The sequence below is a fragment of the Dermacentor albipictus genome, chromosome 1, assembly GCF_038994185.2.
Source record: "Dermacentor albipictus isolate Rhodes 1998 colony chromosome 1, USDA_Dalb.pri_finalv2, whole genome shotgun sequence".
NCBI lineage: Eukaryota > Metazoa > Arthropoda > Arachnida > Ixodida > Ixodidae > Dermacentor > Dermacentor albipictus.
In genome coordinates, this window is record NC_091821.1 from 53,812,832 (window position 1) to 53,838,752 (window position 25,921).

Below are 25,921 nucleotides of genomic sequence, written 5' to 3' on the forward strand. Positions count from 1 at the left end.
GTGGGGCAGCGCTGTGTTGTTTTGTTTGTTTGACGTCTGTTCTCCAGGGCCAAGGATCCCGAAGTTCGTCAAACGTGGCTCGACCCCAGTACCCTGCAGCTTCTATCAGCGTTCCTCATGGCCAGCGAATTGAGTTCACCGGCCATTCAGAACTACCGGGGCGAGGACGAGCTGTTAGATATGGAGCGGTTTCCTGCGATTACTTCGAGTTCCCCAAACCACTTCGAGTCGCAGCACAGCTAATTGAGGAATGCCGAAGCAGGAAAGCACATTCCAGAGGAGCGGCCGAGCAAACAAGTTTAAGGCAACAAGTTGACGTGCCAACAAGTTCGTGCGCCGCCGGGATTAGCAGGTGGGCCTCGGACAATGGAGCATGAGCAGCCCTCCCCTTCTCCTCGTTAGAAGTGCATTGCCAGTCTGCGAGGCAAGACCACAGCGAGCCGCCAGGTGTGACACCGCGACACGGGCGCCTACCATTGGTTGAAAGTGGCGTCATCGGAGCGGACTCTCCTATTGGTCAAACATGACGTGACTTACAGTGCTCGAAGGGTTTATAAGAAGCCTTCCAGAGAGACCTGAGGATTCTGGGACATGCCCTGATTCCCTGATTCACCTCTCTCGAACTTGTTGCCGCGGGCCGCAGCGTCCGAGTTGCTGCCGGCCCGTAATGACTGTACGAATGTTCATTGACGTCTCACCTCCCTGTACATAATATGTAAATAAACCCTCCCAAGTTTGGGTTTTCATCCCGAAGTCCGTCCTTCAACCCCTACAGCGCGTGGTTTTTTTCCTTATGATTCGCCAGACTCAAAGGTTGTGTGTTCAATTTTGATAGTTCTGGGAATCGGGAGTTTGATGCATTGTGTGTGTGCACAAATTAATTAAGGAAAACAGTTTTAACCACCTGTCGGGGCAGCTGCCATGGATCTTAGAAGGTTGACGAGGTTAGACTTGTTGTTGGTGTGCGACGATTTGGGAGTTGAGGCGGACGAACGGATGAAAACGCCAGCTATCATAAAGGCGATTAACGATAGTGGCAATGATGGCAAAAGCATTGAGCTTGCTTGGGAGGTGATACAGGAGCCACGGGAGCGTGTGCGTCGTGTACGTTTGCGAGAGCGTCGTGAACTTAAGAGTCAGAGTAAGCGTGAAGAACGCGAGAATGAACGGAAGCAGGAGCTTCAAGAACTTACTCTTAGGTGTCAGCGTCACGAACGTGAGAAGGAACGCGAACGTGGGTATCAGGAACGAAAGCTTGAGCGTGAGCAAAAGTATGAGAGAGAGAAGGCAGCACTGATCAAAGAGATACAGTATTGTGATCAGTTATTGGCACAGAGACAACGGCTGTCTGAGAATTCTGTAGAAAGTACAGAGCGAAAGAATCAGGAAGTGTCTAGCAGAGTTTCGCCAAAAGCCGACGAGAAGAGTAGTGCCTGTGAGATTGTCTGCCGATTCATAAGTGAAGGGAAAATGCTAGCTGCTAACGATGCCTTAGTGGCAACAGAGGCCGTTAAAGGCCGTAGTGAGAGCGACGAGGTGCTGTGCCAACAGATGACTGTAGAGACAGCTAGGCCAGCTGCGAACAAATTGGCACAGTTACCGAGCGTGTGCGTCGCTGGTAATGTTAGCGAGGTTGCTAGCGGAAAAAAGAGTACTGTTGACGCGACAGACGCGAGCACCCATGTCAGGTCAGATCTGCGTGCAGAAGTGAAGTGCGAACTGAGCGATGCAGTTGAGAGTAGTTCTCGGGATGGCGAGCTCCGTAGTCCACGAGAGAACAACTGCATTGTTCAGGGATCGGTGCGGCTCTCCGCCAGTCTAGATGGCCTAGATAGGGATGATTCAGTTGTTAATCATTCGGACTGTGCGCGTGAGACAGCGATCGATACCGACGGGCTGTGTGCCGATGCACAGCGTGAGCTGGGCAATGTAGTAGAGGGCAGTTCGCAAGAGTGCGAGTTGTCTTACTCGAGTAAAGCCTGCTGCATTGTGCCAGAGTCGGTTGAGCTGTCCGCCAGTCGAGGCAGAGAGAGTGTTGATTTAAGTGAGAATCACTCAGACTGTGCGGGTAATAGACCGATCCGGGCCGACGAAATGTGTACCGGCCAGCACGAGGCACGAGAAGGCGACATGAAGGCGAGTGCAAAGAGAAAGCGCCGTAAAAAGAAGCGCGGTAAAGACCGAAAGTCGGTAATTAATGTAGCGCCGCCAAAAATGGCGAGAAACCCAAAAGGGCAGGGCGCGAGGAAGAAGGTGCGGTCGTCTAGGACGATGTTGACGCATCCAGAACGTTCGAGCCACCGGTCAAAGGGGTACCGCGAAGAATGTTCTGCACGGACGCGGACAGAGGGCACGAGGCTGTTAAACTCCTCGTCGTTCCGTAGTTCTTTTCATAGCTCAGCGTGCAGTTCGAAGAAACGCAAGGTGGCAGCACGAGACCAGGTTGGGAGTAGCGGCGCGGTCAATCGAGTTTGTGTTGAAAGCGGGGCGCGAGGACGCAAATTGGCAGGAGACCGTAACGTCTTGGGGGAGCTGATAGTTAGTCAGCCCTTTTGTTGTCTCTCGGCAGCCAGAGTAGCTTTCAAGCCGCGACCACCGCGAGGACGGCTCAGAGTATGAGTCAGACATAAGCGTTTGGAAAGGGAGGCGAAGAGCCCTTCCGTAGAAATGGAGTGTCTTGTTTTTTATTTTGAGCATCGGAAAGTTTTTCGCGATTTGAGACTAGGATTTCTTTCAATGTGTAAGGTTTGAGCTTTGTTTGTGTTTTCGTTTGAGAAGCTCCGTGATTTGAAAGATGAGGTTTATGTAAACATGTAGTCTCGCGAGATGCTCATTAATAAGTAGATAGGTTTTTTTTTTGTGTGTGTGAGTAACCTGAGAGTCAAGGTTACTGTTGAGAGGCCTATCGTAACGCGCGTGTGTTTTATTTAACCTTCTTTCCTTTTAAGTGTTGAATTTTATAAGGTTAAGCGCGTAGATTTTCAGTGAGTGCATGATTTGCACGCAGAAGCGTTCTTAGTTCCATTAGCGCGTGTCCTGTGTGGACGGAAGGAAGCAGACTTTATGACTGGGTTGCTAGTGTGTGTGGAGGGCAGCCGTATTCTGACTTCTTTAGTGAGCGTGCGTGGAAAGAGTTAGTAGAAGACGCATTATTTTAAGGGTTCTGCGGAGTGTGTAAGTCCCGCAAGTTTAATTGTTCGTTTACGTCACGTGTCCTGTAGAACTTTCAGGGAAGAAACGTGAGCAAGCGTAAATGAAAAGTTTGCCTACAACGCAAGTACGCGTTCTGTTTAGTGACCACAAGGCTAGTGCGCTTGTGATTACGTGCTTGTGAGGTTGACCAGATTGTTCAGTGGCACCGATACGTGCGATAAGTACGCCACTGCGATAGATTGGAAACATGCTGTTCGTGTAGTTAGGCCACTTAAGTTATGTTCGGCTGTTTTCATTTGTTGTTCGCATCGTCGGCGACCTTTTTGTTTTGCAACAACAATAGTGGTCTGGTCTTGTCGGCAATCGAGGAGAAATGGATAGCTGTTTGGAAGGGTGGTTGGAACTGTTGTCAAAATTGGGGAACTAAAAGATCAGGGTTGATTTTGACTCAGTAATAGCCTGGCGAGTCAGGGGTGAAGAGCCTGCGCTTACGCGTGGTGCAGCGCTGTGTTGTTTGGTTTGTTTGACGTATGTTCTCCAGGGCCCAGGATCCCGAGGGTTGTCAAACGAGGCTCGACCCCAGTACCCTGCAGCTTCTTTCAGCGTTCCTCATGGCCAGCGAATTGAGTTCACCGGCCATTCAGAACAAGCGGGGCGAGGACGAGCTGTTAGATATGGAGCTGTTTCCTGCGATTACTTCGAGTTCCCCAAACCGCTTCGAAACGCAGCACAGCTAATTGAGGAATGCAGAAGCAGGAAAGCACATTCCAGAGGAGCGGCCGAGCAAACAAGTTGAAGGCAACAAGTTCACGTGCCAACAAGTTCGTACGCCGCCGGGATTAGAAGGGGGGCTCGGACAATGGAGCATGAGCAGCCCTCCCCTTCTCCTCGTTAGAAGAAGTGCATTGCCAGTCTGCGAGGCAAGACCGCAGAGAGCCGCCAGGTGTGACACCGCGACACGGGCGCCTACCATTGGCGTAAAGTGGCGTCATCGGAGCTGACTCTCCTATTGGTCGAACATGACGTGACTTCCAGTGCTCGAAGGGTTTATAAGAAGCCTTCCAGAGAGACCTGAGCATTCTGGGACAGTCCCTGATTCCCTGATTCACCTCTCTCGAACTTCTTGCCGCGGGCCGCAGCGTCCGAGTTGCTGCTGGCCCGTAATGACTGTACGAATGTTAATTGACGCTCACCTCCCTGTACATAATGTAGAATAAATCCTCCCAAGTTTGGGTTTTCATCCCGAGTCCGTCCTTCAACCCCTACATCGTTCGCTCGGTTACGAAGGACAACGCCGACGTTCGCCGTAGGAACGGGGGCCTAAGATCTGCGCTCTAAAAAGCTCGAAAGGCTGCTCCTAAAAGCGTGTGTGTCACGTTTCTTCTTATTTATGGTTAACACCTTTAATTTTGAGCGTACTAGTTGCCAGAGGCACCGGCATAGTCAGCAGCGAAAGGAATGGAGGCGGCGGGAGCCAACTGGGAATCGAACATAAGCGTGCCCACCAACACAATCCTACACTCTTCTTCCATGAATGGCGCAGCCCATGAACAATGGACCCCCGTTGTCGTGCATAAAGAGAACCTTACTCCTAAACTTGCACACAAGTGGACATTCATCACAAGCAAAACGTTATAGAAAGAAAGAAAGAAAGAAAGAAAGAAAGAAAGAAAGAAAGAATGAAAGAAAGAAAGAAAGAAAGAAAGAAAGAAAGAAAGAAAGAAAGAAAGACAGAAAGAAAGAAAGAAAGAAAAACTGACGCCGTCAAGCAGACTCTCAATATTGCCCTTGGAAACCCTTACTGTTTTGGTAACGTGAGTTTACTGGACGTTCGCATGTCGCTGATACATCACGCTCTGATTATGTATATTGTACCTATAGCACGTTACTCTTAATTTAAGTGGTGCTCTTTTCTCCCACTATTTTTATCATTGCATTTTACGCCCTGTTCTCCTTTTTTTTTTCTTTTTACTGCATACCTATTCGCGGGAGTTTACATTTGATGATTGGAATACACGGGCCTCCGCCGACCTATTTTCCCATGGTCTCATCCTTTATTAAGCAACAACCTTCTGTTTGCTATGCGTTAGCCAGCTTCTTGGTAACCCCCACCCCTTCCCGTTTATACTTAACAAATTTATTTCAATAGCGCTATTGCACTACTCCACAGCTAGGTTAGCTGAAGGGGTGGAGGTTGCGCGCACGAAACATTACGTGTACAACGCTCACAATGGGCTAAATATCAAAATAATGAAATTAGGCTGGTAAGGTTGTTAAATAATTAAGGCGCGCATCCATGCTGTGCAGACAAAGCCAGTCAGTAATCAGGTGGCGTGAATATGACGCAAATTGCCGCGGCAAGGGGCACTATTCAGATATCCGACCACAATATGCGCAGCAAAAAGCGTTCGTACTCAATATATAATCTTGCTGAAAGGTCTTTATTGCGCACTGCTGGATGAAATTGCATGGAGCGCCCAATGGATTTTGCCGCGCACATTCGGCAGCGATTATATATATATAAAAAAAACTGATGCTCGAATCTAAGTGCCCGTACATTCGCATAAATCGCCTTCTATCTTTTCCTCCCCTTTCCCGCTTACCCCAGTGCAGGGTAGCCAACTGGGCAAAATCTTGGTTAACCTGCCTGCCCATAATTCATCTTCTTCTTTCCCCCCTCCCTCTTTCTACTGCGCAGTTTCAATTTCTACCCAAAAATGATCATTCAAAATAACATTTACTGTCAGATTCTCTTTATCAATACCCGTTTTGTTTGTCAAGATAGCGGTTGCGGTAAGCAGCCTTCCGTAGCCTGAGCGGTGCGGTGATCGCGTGCGCACAAGAAGTCGCTAAATGCTGTCAGGGAGGCAAACAGAGGAGGAAAGAGAGACCTCATATGAGGCAAAGGGCGAAGAATCCGGTCCGCGCGAAGACTCAGTTCCTCAATTAAAGAGTTTCTTTTTGGTACTCCAATTACATCGGCGTTGCGTGCCGAAATTCAGCGCCCCCCTTCCGAGATTCCAACACATGCCGAGCGTCTGAAGAAGCAGAGGTTCGCACGACCTACATCAGACAGTCGTCCTCACTGTCAGGTCATCGACACTGTGGAAGAAAGCGTTTCAAAGCTGCTACCTTCTCGCGTTCCTTTCCTAGCAATGGAAGTTGACTCTTTTCCTGCTGGCGCTCTGTAAGAATGCTTCCGGAGAACGAAGGCATAATGACTGCGCTCAATATCTTGCTGCTTATACCTAATATCTCCAGCACGAAAAGCGCATTTTCGCACACCTGGGCTCAAAATTCCGATGCTGCTTAATCGTTGCATTTCGCTAGTGTGACTGCAACTGATTAACTGTGGTGAAAGACTTTGCAATGAAGTAAATCAATTAAACTCCTGGGTTTTACGTGCATTAGGTGCACCATAGTTCTTGAACTACAAACTCATCGAAATTCGGCCTCGGGGATCCAACCAGCGACCTCGAGCTCAGTAGATTTATGTCGTTGCTACTGGGCTAGCGCACCGGGTTGGTAGAAAATCAAACGTGATTGAAGTGTCAACCGAGCGCTTGGAAGGCTAATCGGTAGACTGCCCAGCCCTAACATAATTAATTTAATAAATTTTGACGCTTTACGTGCCAAAACTACGGTACGAATAACAGGCACGCCGCTGTGGGGGACTCCGATTTAATTAGCGCAGAAAGTTGGGCTAGTTGGTGCTGATGCATTTTCTCTGACATAGTTGCTAGCGCGAACAAGACGGCTACGGAAAAAAAGGTGAGAGAACGCTCTGTCCTGTCCCACCTTTTTTCCGTGGTCTTGTTCGCGCTAGTAACTATGTCACAGCAAATGCATCAACTTCGTATTAATTTTCACCTACTGGGATTGTTTAACGTTCACCCAATGCAAGGTACACGGGTGTCTTTGCATTTCGCCCCCATCGAAACGCGGCCGCCACGGATTTGATTCCAGGCCCTCAGGCTAAGCAGTGCAACACCACAGCCACAACGCCACTACGGCAGGCAGCTTCACTATAAAGTTACACGTTCCTACTAAGAAATGCAAAGCCAGTAAGAAGGGAATTGTCGAACAAAGGGATATGACAGTTACGCCCAGAACTATACTATTAAAAAGGAAGAAAAAAGAAAAAAAAAGAACCTCAATTTCCCAATACATCAGTGCAGCACTTTCGATAGTTGCTCTTATTTTGACTGTTTCAAAGAGGCATGTTTGACATGTTTCTTTCGGGGATAACGAATATCACCATTAAACATCTCTTGAGGCTGTCTAAGTGCGCTCCTGCGGCAAGCCAGATGGAACACATAGACATCAATCCTTATATGCCAGTCGGCGTTTCCGATACGGTCATTGGGATATCTGATGTCGAAAGCGAGCGGTGACGGCCCCAGAGGTTTCCCGAACCGGAACCCTTTGCCAAGGTGTCCCGAACCACCAAACTGTGGTTCGCGCCCGAACGCGATTACCACTTTCGCCGTCGTGTGGAATTGGCTGCCGCCTAACCTTCCCCCAGCTCAAAAGACAAACAGCGCTATCAGCTCTCCCGTGTCTTTGCGTAAAACAATAGCATACGGAAGTCCGTTTGAGAGATGCGATGTGAAACGTTTTTCGTGTCAGCGATAGACGGATAAGGAGGCATCCTATCGTTTGCCGCACAGCCCGTCCGCTCTCCACCGTTTTCTTTTCCCTCTTCAATTTCTTTCTTTCTTTTTTCTTTCCGGCTTCTTCGCTTCCGCTTGACCCGCGTTCGATCGAGGGCGTACTTCCGCGCGAGGGGGAAGGAAGGCCGTGCTAGCAGCCGACAAAAGCGCCGGAAATAGGCGCCTCCAACGCCGCACAAACGGCGCGAAAGGGGCGAAAGAAAAAAAAAACCGCGAAGCGTAATTCACGCACTGTGTGTACGTGGCCATCGACAAAAGGGGGGCGACTTTATGGTTATACCCGGTGAAAGAACGAATCGTCGACGGGCCGCCTCGTGTTAGAATTGATGGCGTCGCTTTCAGTTACACTTAATATTTTTATTTCTCAATGCGGCTCAATGCATATATACGCTCCGCAGTCGGTGCGAATGCACTGTCCTTTCCTTCGACCTTCCAAAGTGCCTGTGAAGTCCGCCGCTCTGAGTCGGCGAGGGTTTGCTTAACGACGGCTCTAAGCTATTACGTAAGCCGCGAAAGCGGCGTTGAAAGTACTTTTTTTTAAACGTTTCTTGTTCTTTCTTCTACTTCTGTGCCGGGTTATCCCCTCTCCCTTCTGTGTTCTTTTTTTTTTCGTTTCTCAACTGCGCGCACCTCCTCTCTTCTCTGCAGGTGATAAAGATGATGGTGATCGTGGTCGTCACTTTCGCCCTGTGCTGGCTGCCCTACCAGACGTACAATCTTCTCGCCGAGATTTACCCTGCCATAAACTCGTAAGTTTTTGTGCTAGAGCAATCTGTGAACGATATGATTTCCCAGTTGTTACATTCGGCTATAGAGAGAGAGAGAGAGAGAAAGAGCTATTACATCCTTTAGGTGTAAGTGCACAGGCTGTCCTACCATCTTCAAGCCAAATAAATGAAGAAATTGAATTTATTGAACGAACTAAAAAAAAAACAACGCATAATAAAGACACACACACACACACACACAGAGAGAGAGAGAGAGAGAGAGAGAAAGAGATACAGAGAAGACTCCAATTGGCGGCTCCCCACCGTCTGGTATGTGCTCATTGATTGAAACGCGATAGTCGGTGAGCGCGGCTGCCCGCACTTTTTGCGCCATCTGTGGCCGCCGGAGACCCCGAGATGACGCATTTTTTCTCTGACACGAAAGCGAGAGCCTTTGAGACGCATCGTGACTGCATTCTACTCCTCAGCGATCACCCAGGTCTCACCAATAGCGCGAAAAACGCCGGCGGCAATGCGGTCCGAATATCGCGTTTCAATCGCTGGGAGCACTGCACGTGCTAACAAGCACGCCGCATTCGCAATGATCATCATCAGCAGCAGCAGCAGCATAAAAAAAAAACAATTTATTGCCCTCTATTTACAGGGTCTTTTGTGGTCTGCTTGGACACGCTTGACTGGCTGATGGGGCCCTTTGTCCAGGGCTCCCATGGCGGCCTCAGAAGGCCCTGCGTGCTGGCTGCACGAGACCAATTTGGTCCTCGCAGCCTTCGCAGTGACATATTGCGGCAATTCCGGTTTCTATGCCGGCGTTTTTTTTTTTCTTCCCATCTCTTTAAATAGCTTTTCCCGCGTGCAGGGTAGCGAACCGGACTTTTTATGGTTAACATCTCCGCCTTTCCTGATCTTTTTATTTCTCTCTCTCGCTCTCGGGAAAACAAGGACCTAATGCTGCTCAACTGTACGCGAACGCCTGGTGGAATTTCCAGCCGTTTACTTACTGCTAGAATGAGCAGAACAGGCGATCAAAAATCTGTTCGCGGCATTTGTCATAGAACTCGGCACGCCGAAGAATGACGGGAAAATTGATGTAGTGCGTAGTATCTTTTTATTCCAATTGATATCTCGCACTCCATGGAAATTCAGTAACCAATTTCTTTTACAAATGAGTGTTTCCATGTGAATACCGAGTGTTGTTGAAATAAAAAATGCCAAGACAACCTTTGGAAACACTATGAAATGAAAAGTACAATATTATTTCACACGTATTAGGAAAACTAGAGGGGGCCAAAAGCGTTTGACAGCGAAGCCGTTAGCCTCTCAGTGGTCGACATTTTTCATGTCCGTCGCTAAGAACAAATTATCGTCATCAGCAATGGCTCATACCCCCTAAGCAAGCAAAATTATAATGGCTCACCCCCCTAGTATTGTAGAGGCTGCGAACACGGAGAAAAGTGAAGCGAATAGTGTGTTCATTCATTGGAATCACGTATACAAGCTACAGAACAGTGTACGTTACAATAAAGAACAAGCTCAAAACAAACATGGATCATCATCAACAATGGCTCATACCCCGTAAGCAAACAAATAAATGTAGTACCTCACTCGCCGTAAGGCAGAGGCTAAAAGTACTCAGCAAAGTGAAGCGAACAGTGCATGCATTCATTGAAATGACCGATAGAACACACAGAACAACATACGTTCTAATAAAGAACAAGCTCTACAAACAAGCATCCGGACCATAAATTAAGCATTGCATACGCCGTGGTCGTTTTGAAACAGCTTCGCTGCACATCCACGTTCGTAGGGCCGAAATGGCGAGTCAATTTTTTTTTTATTTCCTCAAACCCTTGACACTGCTACTTCTACACTCCCATGTGCCTCTTGATAATCCTTGCTTTTATTTTCGGCCGCCTTCACTTTCAGGTGCACCAGGAGCTTCGTTTCTGTTGCTGAGGAAGCAAAACAATCTCGCACTATTTGATTTCTGAACCAAACTAGGTTACCGCAGAATTTGTGGCCTCTGAGCATACCGGGAACAGCGAAAGCAGTCGAAAATAGATTCGCGAGTATATGGCATTGAAGTACATGTCACGCATGGCAGAAGTGTGCGTTTCAAGAATACGGACCAGAAGGCAAGAAATATTGAGTTAGGCCAGGAAGTGTAGGGTAGTGAGAACTTCATTCAACAAGATCAAGGCAGAAAGTTGGGCTAGTTGGTGTGTCATCATTATTCAAAAGGCTAGCGCAAAATAGCAGGGACACACAGAGAGAAGACGACAGGACGAGCGCTAAACATCAATTGAGGTTTTTACTGCGAGCGAAGGTACATATATACATTTCGGTGGTGCATGCGCACACAGGGTTAAAACAGTAAGGGCACATACTAATCAAAATGTGGCAGACTGTTCTGTAAGTGCATTTTTTTATTTTTTGGACAAGGCAAGTGGTGCCGTGCTGACACAGTTATCACCTTCCCTGTCAATGTGATATGCCTCACAAATCTCGCGCCCCCACCTTGTGCCTCCCCTACCAAGCACACACGTGGTATCAAACGCAGGCATGCACCCGCATTGCTTACAGTGCATGGCCAAATGGCCGCCCCCCGCTAATGAACCTACGAGCGTTCGGTGCTCTCGTAGCCGTTCATTTAGGCAGCGGCTACTCTGCCCCACGTAGCATCTAACGCAAGAGAGAGGTATGCGGTATACGACCCCAACAATGCAGGGTACAAACTTGCATTCATGTTTTATGGCGCAGACCGGTTTTTTCTTTTCGTTTACGGCTTTGCAAATGCGCACCAGCTTTTCGGGGGCAGTGAACATCACGTCCACGCCGCACTTCTCTCCAACTTTTCTCAGCCGGTGCGATAGCTGGTGCACGTACGGTATAGCTGTGCGCTTCAGCTTCTTGCAGCTTTTTTCGGCTGCTACGCCAGGGCGTCCACCTGCTCTGATTTCTCTCAGGAGGCATTCCGCCACAACCGTATTGTGAGGTGGTTTAGATATGTCGATTATTTTATTGTGTTTGTGAATGTTGAAAACGAGAGCGACAAACCACAGATTGTAAAAAGTATTTTAGAGATTTTCGGTTATTGTTCTGGCAAATTAAAGTTCACGCATGAAGTGCCGATGAACGGGTGTCTCCAATTCATCGAGCTGTGTTTGTACTCTGGCACAGGGCACATCTGCTGGTCGTACCAGCCACGCACACGAAAGGAAATTCTAGGATACAATTCGCCTCACTCAAAATTGGTTAAGAGGGGCATTGCAAAAGATTGCCTGCGTGGTGCTCTCGAAAAGTGCTGCCACCATAAAATTGAGGTTAGCTTGCAGATGCAAGTGCTCCGGTTGCAGAACGCCGGTTTTCCGAAAGATATCGTGACGGCTGTGGCGGAATGCCTCGTGAGAGAAATCAGAGCAGGTGGACGCCCTGGCGTAGCAGCCGAAAAAAGCTGCAAGAAGCTGAAGCGCACAGCTATACCGTACGTGCACCAGCTATCGCACCGACTGAGAAAAGTTGGAGAGAAGTGCGGCGCGGACGTGATGTTCACTGCCCCCGAAAAGCTGGTGCGCATGTGCAAAGCCGTAAACAAAAAGAAAAAACCGGTCTGCGCCATAAAACATGAATGCAAGTTTGTACCCTGCATTGTTGGGGTCGTATACCGCATACCTCTGTCTTGCGGTAAATGCTACGTGGGGCAGACTGGCCGCTGCCTAAAAGAACGGCTAAAACGCTAAAAGAACGGCTAAAAGAGCACCGAACGCTGGTAGGTTCATTAGCGGGGGGCGGCCATTTGGCCTTGCATTGTAAGCGATGCGGTTGCGTGCCTGCGTTTGATACCACGTGTGTGCTTGGTAGGGGAGGCACAAGGGGGGGGGGGGCGAGATTTGTGAGGCATATCACATTGACAGGGAAGGTGATATCTGTGTCAGCACGGCATCACTTGCCTTGTCCAAAAAAGAAAAAAAATGCACTTACAGAACAGTCTGCCACGTTTTGATTAGTATGTGCCCTCACTGTTTTAACCCTGTGTGCGCATGCACCACCGAAATGTATATATGTACCTTCGCTCGCAGTAAAAACCTCAGTTGATGTTTAGCGCTCGTCCTGTCGTCTTCTCTCTCTGTGTGTCCCTGCTATTTTGCACTAGTTTTTTGAGTAATCATTCAACAAGGTTCTGTACTGTACTCAACTGTACAAGAAGCTGACGAGATAGCTATTGACCAACTGCTAATAATGCCTCCTGAAGGAGGCATGCAGGACTGTCACAAATGTCCCTGAAGCATAGAGTCAAGTATAGCTAGAAATTTAATTTAGCAATGTATGGTGTGCTAACGAGTCGCCATGAAATATTTATAAAAGCGATCGTTGATGCACGATCAAGGGGACTAAGGGAGCATATATTTTGGCGCAAGTATTACCAATCTAAGTCAATGGTAAGATGGTCGATTTGAGACATGTTCGTGCGTATGTGAACCTGAATGAGAGTTTCAGTAGTCTGAGGAAACGCGCTCCCGCGAACAAGGAACAGTCAGAATAATACAAAAAATCGTGCATTCGTCTTTAAGTGTCTTGTTCGAGTACTGACACGCGTAGACCGCTTTACGTGTGCCTTAATATTGTTGTTTATTTCGTACCATCATATCTATTGAAATTAAGAGTTTGGACGCGTTCGCGCGTACATCATTGTATATGCCTGTTGTCCCACGTAACTTGAGCAAAACAATAAACATATCCAAGTGTTTTAAATTGAGTTGTGGGGCTTCTCGTGCCAAAACGAACATCTGATTATGAGGCACGCCCTAGTGGGGCCTTCAGGTTAATTTTAACCACCTGGGGTTCTTTAACATGCACCTCAATCTAAGTACACGGGCGTATTTGCATTTCGCCCCTATCGAAATGCGACCACCGTGGCCGGGATTTGATATCACGACGTCATGCTTAACAGCGCCACGCCAAATTTCCACTAAGCAGCCACGGCGGGTTTGGTAGCAGAACCAAGGTAATGTTGTTTGCCGTCGCTTGAAGACATCGAGTTACTTTTTGTATTCCGCCTAATTGTGTACAAATCGCGCGTAGAATACAGGGGTTATGGCACTAGGGTGGCAGTCGCAGACTAGGGGTGAAAGCACCCGGGAAGTCCTCTCAGCCACACAGGCGCTTCCGCTCGGGGTTCGCCACACAAAGAGGGCCACCTTGCTCGGAGGGGCGCGGCACCAAAGAGCTCCGAAGGTGGATCTGCCAGGCGAAGGCGCCCGCGTTCCTCTGATGCTGAATTACCACAACCCCAACTGAGGTTACAAGAGGTATGTTACACAAACACCACCACCACGAGCGACGTACGTGAAGTGCAACGTTCATCCTCATTCTTTTAGGCCCTCCACAAAGCGCCAGTGCCTTATTAAACTAATTGAATTTGTCAAAGTAAAATATGTAAGAAAATTCGTAAAGCACGACTTACATGCAACCTGCAGACATGATAGCATCGGATTGTAAGTCAAATATACGAGAAAACGCAGTTCTTTTAAGCGAAAACTCAAACACATCCCCCTTTTCCAGCTGCCGTTTTAGGTGTGTCTGAGTGACCGCGGCATTTCGGTTGTGGTACTTTTTTTTTGGGTTAGCACAGACCGAAAAATTCCAACCAGCTAGAGGCTAACAGCTTTGGTGTAAAATGTTCGCTAAACTGTTCGCAAAGTTTGCAAAACTGGAACAAGAACTTCACTCTCAAGAAAGTATGCAGCTTTCGTGGAACAAAGTTAGGTGACTCAGCTAAATGATAAGATCTAAACACACACACACTTTTGTGGCCGAGGCAGCAACAAAAATCGGTAAAAGAAGTGCACAAAGTTGGCTTACACCAAACAGTTGTAGCATTGAGAGAGCTGAAGGAATGTACCATTAAGCTTTCAGAAGTTTTAAAACTTGAAAGCGCCCCCCCCCCCCTTTATTCTAACAGTAGCTAAATTTTCATTTTATCTGCCGCATTTTTTTTTTAGGACATACCATTCTTGAGGAGCACATGAGTCTGTAGTCATTAACTGGAGTTCGCGTGTTACTCAAGAATCTTAATAAAACAGCCAAAAACTAACACACTGTAGTTATTAAAAATGTATTAAACTAAAGGCGTTGACGTTGCGGCGGCGGAAACGATATTTCGGTCAGTTTCTGCTCGCACGCATATTTCCTTATTTTGCATTTTTCACGAGGGCACACTGGGCCCTTATATTTTTTCTTTGTCCCTCCATTTCAGTTTCCTCCAAACAGTTTCTGTTAAATGTTCCCCTGATCCAATTTTCTTTTTGTGCGTTGGGCCCTTTTGAGTGGCTCGTGTTCTGGCCCACTGGATGCAACGTCGTCTACATGGACTAGCTTAATAAGACGGCTGATGAGTAAACTAAACAGCTAAGTCGATGGTAGGTGTCTCAGAGCGGAGTTAGATGTTTGTGCCTCACACAATTTTATTTTATTTGTTTTGTTTCTTCGAATGCCATCATCTCTGCTGCTGCTGTTCGATCACGTGTTACAATGTAACTACGAAGCGTGTATATTTGTATAGTATATGTCACGTGAGCATTTACTGCGTTTTCTGCTTTTTGACCACATACAGCTGCAGAGCTTGCATGCTGCTCTTCGTAACGCGCTTCGGTTCTTCAAGAACCTCCCCTAAGTGGAGTGCGAGAAATTATCCTCAATGAGTCCTGCAGGTAATTGCGTGACGTCATGCCTAACATGCTACTTTATACAAAAGACAAGACACACCACATGCAACACCGAACATACAAACTCAACAATGTGTGTTTGTATAATCAGTGCGAACCATATAGCTGCTATATCTTTTTTATTTTATTTTTTATATGAGTAGGCCGCAAGCTGCAAGATCAGATTAGTACGGCTACGTCTTCACGTACGTTGAACGTAGGTCTCGGTGGCGATATTATCCGTTTCATTTTAAATAGGAAATATTTTGTTTTGGCGACATTTAGCCGAATACGGAGTAGACAAGCTCGATCGCGAGTGTCAAGGCCACATAGCATGCGATCTAAGCTTAAGTTATTAGTTATTACGATCTAAGCCTTGAGTTATTTCTAAGACATTTCTGTAGCGTCGCCTACCCTTCTTATACGACGTGGGCCATACGACCAGCTATAGTGCTGGAAATTCGACAGCGTGTACATCATGTCGCCAACGAAGGACACGACGTTACTTTTCAGTGACTTAGCGAGGCCGCTATAGCACCATCGGCAAAGAGCATGCCGATGTAGTTGCTAGGTGAAGTTCCTCATGCACATGGCTTGCAGCAACTTGTCTTGCTGTTAAGAACGAGTTCAACAACGAAACCTAGCGACACATGGCAAATGTGGAACACGCCTTGTTTCTGGCACAGCCCGTATCCGAAACTTTAGACTATTCTCTGCGACTCTTTGCCCTTTATGGACTATTCGGAAGCATCTGTTCTCTTCCGACTGTGGCTTGATGTATTACGAAATACTTTGTTTTCCGCAGCAGAATGGCCGAGAGTAAACTGCCTGCGACGTCTGTACAGAGCAGTGGGGAAACCGTCATGTATGTTCTTTGCCGTTGCCCTATAGCTACAACGTACAGAAGCGGTCACCTATACTCGGGATCGTGCAAGCCCGTCATGACGCTCGGCTGCTTTGGGAACCGAATATATTCTGCAGTGTCAGTGTATACGCTCATGGCGATGAAGACGCTACTAAGCGTTGTATATGCTCATGTAACTTAAGAGGAAGCTTTAGCTCGAGTGCTACTATCTAAATACATGTAAAAGGAGAATTCGTTTTTTTCGGCAACCACTGCGCCAAATTTGATGAGGTTTGTTGCATTTAAAAGAAAAACTTAAAATCTAGTGACTGTTGGTTTCGAATTTTTGAGTTAGGTCGTCAATTTTTTATTAAAAATTGGCGAAAATCGAAAATTTTCAAGAAACGAAACTATCAAGTTTACAACTCTGTAACTCAACCACTAAAAAGGATAATGCAATTCTGTGAATTGCATCTAGTAGTACATTCAAAGCGGACAAAATTGATATGTTACACATGAATATAAAAAAAATTTAATCATAGGGAAATACAACTTTTGCAAAACCGTTGTAACCAACGTAACAAATTCACGTAAGATGTAAAATGACATATTGAATTTGTCCGCTTTGAATGAACTAATGGATTCCGTTTACAGAACCATGATATCAATTCTTTATGCAGATCTATGAATTTGTAAACTTCGTGCTTCTATTTTTTTCAAACGGTCAAATATTTGAAAATCGCTTTAAGAAAATTCAAGCCCTAAATCGAAATTCCGCTTCCAACAGTCACTAGAATTTAACTTTCTCTTTCAAATGCAACAAATTTCATCATAATCGGACCAGGGGTTATCTCACAAAAACGTTTTTGCGTTTTACATGTATTTCGATAGGCCGCGTCGGAGTTGGGCCCGAGCTAAAGCTTCCTCTTAAGTGAACGACACCGACAACTGCGCGCTTTCTTTTGCACGTGTGATTTCTTTTCTGGCTTTCCTTTATGTCTGTCTTCCCCACGTGGGGTAGTTTATCGGATGTTTCTCAACTGAGTTAACCTCTGGACCTGCACATTTTATTCAAGGAGATCTTTAGAAACACGTTATAGTTCACAGTCCGCGGCTTAGTACAGCATTCACAAAACAACTTCTGTGTGACATTTGCCTCGCTGATAATCCACAATGCACTTGTGGCCACGTGGATGAGGATATACATCTTCTAGAATGTCCGCGACAAAACACTGAAATACGCTTGATGCGTGATCAATAAGATCCTGTGTCGATGATCAACATGTTCATTGCAGAGGCAAGCGCCAGTGGCCCGCGGGAAATTTCTGGAAGCGAGTGATACCCTTGGCATATAATAAGTAGATTTTCTATTATCATTAATACTAAGCTCACTGTACGTATGTGTTTTATTTGACCTGACTATCTGCGATTCTGTGACAGAGTTCGTGTGACTTTCTGTGACTCATGCTGCCTGCTTTGTTTCGTTCTGTCTTTAGTGCGCTTGGCCGGGGGTTATTATTGAGTGTGTGAATACCTTTAGTTGGCTTTGAGACTGAGTTTGAGTTATGTGATTTTGCGTTCATGTCACCTTTCATTGGACATAAGTCTACCTGAAAAAGTGTATCCGGTGCCACTTAAACGCCAACTGTTATAAAATTTTGGAGCACGTGAGGAGCCTTATATATAGTTTAAGACAGTGTAGATATCAAGAAGACTCCGGGGAAATTTTTGGCGTTTGGAGTGAGAGCGAATGCGTCATGAAAAGCTCACAATAAAAGCCTCTTTCGATACCAAAAGTGTAAAGAATGCCGCCATTACCGCTTGCCGGAAATGACGCATGACCTATTATTACGCACGGCTCCTCGACATAACCTCCAAGATAAGGCGGCACCCGCGGCTGCCCGCGGGGCACTGAAAACTTTCAGAGGTGGCTTGCTGGGACTTATGTCATAGCGACAACCACCAGGTGCACGCCTTCGTCTGCTTAGGCGGTGCTTAAAGGCTGCTACCAAGAAAACTGCACAATTACAACACTGCGGCTTTGCCAAGATTGCTTCACTTTTTGGTATATTACTACTCATTTGTAGCAAGGTTATAGCCAAAGTGAAGTTTTGTTGCAGTTAGCCTTTAAAAGGGGACACCTCCTAAACATCATATATAGAAACAAAAACATTAAACGAAATAACACTTGGCCTTTCTCATCTCACTTGTCTATCTCCACCAGTCTTCATTTGTTTCTGTGCAATTAGCTTTAACATTAGGCGCCCATGCGCGCATATCGTGGTCTCTCAATCGAAATTATTTCTACGGGCGACTTTACTGCTAGTATGTTCACGCATTTTTCTAAATTTCGTCATTCTGGCTTCTCACGGATTATGGTCTTACAGCCGATTTACAATTGCAGAATTATTATATGACTAGAGTTAATGTAATTTATCTTCTCATCGGCATCGCGGGACTGTATTCAGCTCAGCTCACGCAAAAAAAAAATTTATTCAGATTACCAAAACAAATTTTCTCTGACGAGTGCCGATCTCCTAATATCGCCGAATCATAGCTACACATATTCACGAACGTAATGCTATTTGTTATATCTGCTGAAAGTCCTGCAAAAAAAAGAGAATAATTCGTAAGCATAAATTAATTAATTGCACTTATGGTGCACTGCGAATCAGGCACATGGCAGGATTGAACGGCAAACAACAACAAAACCTCAAGATGCTTTCTCAGTGTAGTTGTTCCAAATCGCATATATAGAAAAATAAATTTGGAAAACGCTTAAACTTCGCCTTTATTTATTTATTTATTTATTTATTTATTTATTTATTTATTTATTTATTTATTTATTTATTCAATACTGTGAGTCCATTTAGGCCTACACAGCAAAGGGCAGGTCAGAATTTGAAACATGTTGAAGATTAAATAAGAATGCAGTAATAAAAGGTTATGCCCTGTGCGAAAGCTAATATGAAGAGAGACAAGACAAAAGAAGAGAAAGAAAATTTCGCTTGAACAGAGGAGTCTGTAAATACATGCGCGATGCATTGTTTTCGCTTTCTTTTTTTGCGCACCAAACACAAGCTGCTTAGTGCAGTAATTCGAAGTAAGATTCCAGGAGTGGCAAAAATGCATCAACTGATTCAGCATTGACAAAATCATTCGGCAGGTCATTCCACATTTCGATAGCTAAAGGAAAGAATGAATACTTAACCGTGTTACAGCGTGGGAAGAAGAGGCGTATACATTTGTCGTGATTATTTCTACTCGAGTGACGGTTCGGAGTTTTCAAGTATTCGTCTTTATTTATAAGAGTTAACTGCTGGGCTAGTTGGTGATCTTGCATACTAAAAAGATTTTGAGCCAAAACAGCACACACAAGAAAGACGATGACACCACGGGCGCTACTTCAACTGTTTGATGAGGGTGAAAGCACTCGACTTATACAGCCCTCCAAAACACCGCGCACGCGTACAAGGCAACATGGAGTAAAAAGTCTTATCAGAGTAGGCGTTTTCATAGAAACTTCAGCTCAGCCTCGTAAAGAAAAACGGATGTGTCACTAACATAGTTCGGACCCGCTTTTTGGATGTAGAAGGCTTCCAATGTTTCACGGCCTATAGTGATCCCCTACATCCATAAAGTCATGCACAGTCTGAAAAAAGTGGCTAACCCGCATAATGTACCGGTGGTGTTCTCCGCTCCCCAAAAGCTTGCCCAGCTTAGCAGCCGCATAACTTGCGAAAGCCAAATGCTTGGCTCTCAGATGGAGCATAGCCAGCGTTTCGTAAAGTGTGCCACAAACGTCGTATATGAAATTCCTCTGCCCCGCGGGAAATCCTACATTGGACAGATTGTGTCCTACATTGTGTGAACAGCCGGCTTAGGGGGCATGCAAAAGGTATAAAAAATAATGAAGGTGAGCGGCTTCAGGATCACTGCAGGGCTTGCCACTGATTGTTTTCCACGCTACCGCGATGCGAGGATTTTGAGTAGAGGCAGGCATCAGACATCGCGTGAAACATTGGAAGCCTCCTACATCAAGAAAGCGGGTCCGAACTGTGTTAGTGACAGATTGGTTTTCCTTTACGAGGCTGAGCTGAAGTTTCCATCACGCCTACTCTGATAAGACGTTTTACTCCATGTTGCCTTGTACGCGTGCGCGTGCGCGCTGTTTTGGAGCGCTATATATATCGAGTGCTTTCACCCTCACTAAACAGTTGAAGTAGCGCGCGCGGTGTCGTCGTCTTCCTTGTGTGTGTGTTGTTTTGGCGCAAAATCTTTTTGGTATGTCTTTATGTATATTGACTAAATTGTGGGAAAGAAGAAAAATAAACTTTAGGCAGGTTAGCTTACGCCGGCTAGCCAGAGTTGCGACACGGGCCTGTCTTCCCTGGCATACTTTGCATAAATAAATCTAAGAGCCGTGTTCTGAATTTTTTTTCGAACATGTTGGTCGAGTGCTTTTGGTGCAGGTTCCAAACTATTGCTGCATATTCTAAGATGGGTCTAATTAGTGTTTTGTACGCTGCTGATTTCACCTTGTGGGACGTATTAACTAGTTTGCCCCTTAAAATACTTGGCTCTTTAAATGCTCGTCTAGCGATACGATCTATACGGATATCCCACTTTAAAGACTGCGTTAACGTAACACCCAAGTACTTAACAGCATTCACCCGCTCAATGTCTGTACCAAAAGGCGTGTACTCAACATGGAGAGGTGTCTTTTTATGAGTAATCGTATAGCACACATTGTTTTATCGGTGTTAATTTGCGTTGCATGTTTATTACACCAGTTGCCAATATTCTGTAAGGATTTAGGATATACTTGGTTTTCCGCTTTATTAGCCTGAGTGTATATTACACAGTCGTCTGCAAAGGCTCATAGTGTAACACCTGGTTCTATGCAAGTATAAATGTCGTTAACGTAAATGAGGAATAGTGTTGGTCCTAGTACAGATCCCTTTGGTACGCCGGAAAACACTTTAACGCGGTCAAATTCAGCATTATTAAAGCTGGCATACTGCACGCGGTTGGCGAGATAAGCCGCAATCCAAGAGACAATTTTCGAATTAACGCCAAATTATTCTAGTTTTCCTACGAGTAAAAAGTGTAGAACGTGGTAGAATGCCTTAGGAAAATAAATAAATATTGCATCTGTTTGCTGTTGAGAATTAATAGCTGTAGCAAGAGAGAGAGAGTAGAATTCAGGAAGGCAGGGATGTTAACCAGTCAATAGTCTGGTTGGCTACCCTACACTGGGGGATGGGAGAAGGGGAAGAGAAAGAAGGGAGAGAGAAAGTGTAGATACGTGTACGGACAGCACTTCAGTTAAAGTCGCTCGAGCAAACCAGTTCTGAGAAAACACAAAAGTGCCTCCACTGCCTTCTGAGTCGATGATTGGTCGGGACGGTGCTCTAATATGGTCTGTTCACTCAGAGGACGATCATCTAGTTTCCTCAATGTGTTGGACAAAGACTGTCTTTGTGCTTGAAATTGAGGACAATTGCACAATAAGTGGTCAATGTTCCCCTCGCATCCGCAAACATCACATGCAGGAGTATCAGCCATTCCAATTAGTGCTGAGTAGGCATTTGTGAAGGCAACTCCAAGCCATAACCGACACAGAAGAGACGCTTCACGTCGGTGTAGACCCGCTGGAGGTTTGAGTTGGAGTGACGGGTTTAGTCTGTGCAGTCTTGTGCGCCTTGTATGTGCGGTGTTCCACTCTGCCAAGGAGATCGTGCGTGCTAGAATGCCAAGTTGCCTCGCGGCATCGGTCCTTGAGAGAGGAATGGGGACGCAGCGGTCTTTTTGGTTTGACGTCCGAGCTGCCTTATCGGCGTCATCATTTCCAGTGATACCGCAATGACCTGGTATCCACTGAAATGAGATATCATGGCCTTTTTGTATTAGGTGATGGACAAGTTCCGCGATTTCGCGCGTGAGCTGATCATGAGTTCCATGTCGGAGAAACGACTGCACACATTGCAAGGCCGGCCTTGAATCGCAAAAGACTGCCCATTTTCTAGGACTTTCAGCATTTATCACTTGAAGCGCGTCGCGGAGAGCCGCGAGCTCTGCAGCTGTAGACGTAGTGACATGGGAAGTCTTGAACCGCTTGGTTATTCTCATTGCTGGTATAACTAGAGCGCCGCCGGAAGTGGTTGATATAGTTGATCCATCAGTGTAGACGTGTGTGCAGTCGCTGTATTTCTCGTACAAGAGAAGTAAAGTTAGTTGCTTGAGCGCTGATGATGGCAAGTCCGACTTTTTCGGAAGTCTTGGCATTGTAAGGTTCACTTGAGTACGGCGCATACACCATGGAGGAATGGAAGGCCGTGCCGCAGGTGTGTAACCTGACCTGAAAGAGGCACGGTGGGTGAACACAGTTGCACTGAATGTCGTGTGGGGCCTATCTACTGGGAGACTTGCTAGGTGGTGGGCAGGGGTCCGGGCGAAGTGTCGCATGTGCACACGCATTGTTTCAATGATAATGTGCGTTTTAATAGTGAAATCTTGAGCGACTGCAATAACCTCAGTCGTTGACGCACTCCGCGGTAGACCGAGACATATCTTGAGGGCTTGGGCTTGGGTGCTTTGAATTATAATCAGGTTTGTTCTGCAGGTGTTGGACGTGACCGGTAGGCTGTACCGTAGGAATCCAATAAAGAGGACCCTGTACAGTTGCAGCATAGAGTGTATTGGTACTCCCCAGGTCTTTCCTGCCAGGAACTTAAACATATGGCAAATTCCTGTCAGGCGTATTTTCACATAATTCACATGAGGGGTCCAGGAGAGATTTTTATCAAGGACCACCCCCAAAAATCTGTGACTCGTGCTGTACGAGATCATGTGTCTGTCGACGGATATCACGTATGGTGACATTGATATCCTGGTAAATGCCACCGCTGCGCACTTTTCGTATGATATACGAAGTCCTTGTTCTCTAAGGTAGGATGATGTTAAAGTGGCTAACTTTTGAAGCCGCGCGCGAAGCTGCAGTCGCGTCACAGCCGACGTCCAAATGCAAATGTCGTCGGCATAGATGGAGAGCCTAACGGTGCCTGGCAGGACGTCGGTGAGTCCAATGAGTGTTAGACTGAAGAGCGTTGGGCTGAGTACTCCGCCCTGAGGCACCCCACGGTTACTGTAATGCTGCGAGGTCGGGCCATCCTCGGTAAGTACGAAAAAGGATCTCTTACGTAGATAGCTACTTATCCAGAAATAGACCTTGCCGCCAAGTCCTACTGCCTCTAACGCGTTGAAAATCGCTTCGTGCGTTACGTTATCGTACGCTCCTTTAACATCCAGAAACAGGGCAGCAGATAATCTTTTGCAGGACTTCTGGTGCTCGACGCACGTCACCAAGTCGATAACGTTGTCTATGGAAGAACGGCCACGCCTGAAGCCGGCCACTGCATCTGGATATGCCTGGTAATGTTCGAGGTACCATTCTAGCCGTGCTAGAACCATCCTCTCCATTAGTTTTCCGATGCAACTGGCAAGCGCAATTGGTCGGTATGATGCAATGTCTACAGGCGACTTGCCAGGCTTGAGAAGTGGAATTAGGCGACTGGTCTTCCATTCCTGTGGAACCGTACCTGTCTGCCAGGAGCTGTTGAACAAGAGCAGGAGCACTTTTCGAGCCTCTTCGCCAAGATTACATAGGGCACGGTAGGTTATACCGTCGGGTCCTGGTGAAGATGAACGCTTGCACAAGGCCAGTGCAGCTTCGAGCTCATCCATGGAGAAAGAACTATCCATGCGGGGGTCGCGTGAAATCGGTGAGTGGTGAAGCGTCGATGTTACAGCGGAACTAGTTTCGCCAGCAATCCTCCTGCAGAAAGCTTCTGCTACGTCAATCTCGCTACATTGTTGGAGAAGGGCCAAAGACTTAAAAGGGTGGCGCTGCTGAGGGGTTCCACGGAGACCACGAATAGTTCTCCACATGTGAGACAAAGGTTTTCGTGGATCCAAAGATTCGCAGAATGATTTCCATCTTTGCGATGCAAGTTTGTCCATGCGACGCTGAATCTTCTTTTTAGTTCTTCTGGCCAACCTCAAGTCATGTACAGACTTCGTGCGCCTGTATCTTCGCTCTGCACGACGACGAATTGCACGAAGCTTCTCTAGCTCGATGTCGCATTCGGTGCGTGTATACGTTCTCAGAAGCGAATGTTTCGCAACCTCTAGGGCACCTTTTATGATGTCCTCTAGGCTAGAGGACAAGTCATCACGACAGCCGTCTTCGACAATTGACTTGAACATTGGTCAGTCGATACATAGTGTGACGCCGGCTAACCTGGAGTCCGTCAACCCTTCAGCCCTAAGATAAGTGGGTAGGTTGTGACTTCCCCGCGTTTCAATATCTGGAACCTGACCTTTTTAGTGAAGGAGCGGGAAACAAAGGTCAGGTCCAGGCAGCTACAGTAGGCAGTTCCACGCAGAAAGGTGGGGCTTCCATCATTTAACAAGTACAGTTCTTGTTCGGAGGCAAATGACACTAATTTTTTCTGCAACTCGAGTTTATCTTAGAACTTCCCCAGAGATGGTGGTGGGCATTAAAATCTCCAGTAATCACCAAAGGCTGCGTAGTCGCCGTCATGATTCGCCGTAATCTGTCGCAGTCCAACCGACTTGAGGGCGATATGTAGGCTCCAATTAATGTGAAAGTGAGCTTGCCTTTCTTCACTGTCAGACATACGTATTGGTTTTCTTGGTCAGGCGACACTGGGTGATGGACATACGTAAGATCACGTCGCATGAATACGATGATCTTGCTGCATTCTCCGTGGGTGGCGGACATGAAACACTCATACCCGGACAGTCTGATGTTATCTGATAGGGGCTCGCAGATGACGATGACTGGGACCTTATTCGTGAACACAAACTCTCGAAAGTCCGACATGCGTGACTTCAGTCCTCTGGCGTTCCACTGAAATGTCGACGCGTTTCGGACTTCGTCACGAAACGACGGCTTCTGGAGAGCCATGATTTTAACCAAGAGCTGCAAGTACTGGACTCAAAGTGTCCAGCACCTTTAGTGCGCTTTGCGTAGACGAAGACTTCATGTTGGTAAGTATAACGCGAATGGCATTCATGAGTGACCGCAGAATGTTGATGACCTGGAGATCATCAGCCAGCGTCGCTTCAACAGGTGCAGAAGCCGTCGAGGTCGGTGCGTTTTGAGGTAACTTAGCAGGGAGTTGTGCCCTCGGTAGCTCAGGCCATTCTTCAGCACGGGTGAGCCTCTGCTCTTCGTTAGCTTTCCTTGTATCTGTCTTGGTGGCGCAGTGTGGTGATGCGGCAGTCCTTCTGACGGTAGCTGGCGCGTACCTATCTGCAGTTTCGGAATTTCGTGAACGTTTTCGGTGTCGATGTCGACGTCGGCGAACAGCGGTAGCAGCCTCTCGATGCGTTGAATTGTCCCGCACCATTCGTTTTAGAATCGTGAATTCCTTCCGCATCCGAGGGCAATCCTTTGATGAGGCCTTGTGAGGACCACTGCAGTTAGGGCACTTTAGAACATGTGAGTTGCAGGCGTCTTCTGAATGGGACTCGGAGCACCACGGGTACACGACGTTGTTCACACAGACACCCTTCACGTGGCCAATCTTGCAATACTTGAAACACTGGAGGGGCTTCGGTACGAATGGTCGTACTGGATGGCGGACATGTCCTACTTTGACGTGGGAAGGAAGGCTGTCTCCTTCAAACAAAATCTTCACACAGCGTGTGTTTCCCAATCTGGAAATCCTTGAAATGAAATTGCCTTCTGTCGTTGGTTTTATCAGCGTTGGCAAGTCGTCATTAGAAATGGCA

The 25,921-nt window shown here is 46.7% G+C and overlaps 1 protein-coding gene across 1 annotated transcript in view; it reads left to right on the plus strand.

The window, feature by feature from the left end:
• LOC135899343 (tachykinin-like peptides receptor 99D) overlaps positions 1–25,921 on the plus strand; it is a 120,249-nt gene that overhangs the window by 53,051 nt on the left and 41,277 nt on the right. The window contains exon 2 of the mRNA XM_065428585.1: positions 8,475–8,575. Within this exon, the coding sequence (XP_065284657.1) occupies positions 8,475–8,575 (101 nt within the window). The remainder of the gene's footprint in view (positions 1–8,474; positions 8,576–25,921) is intronic.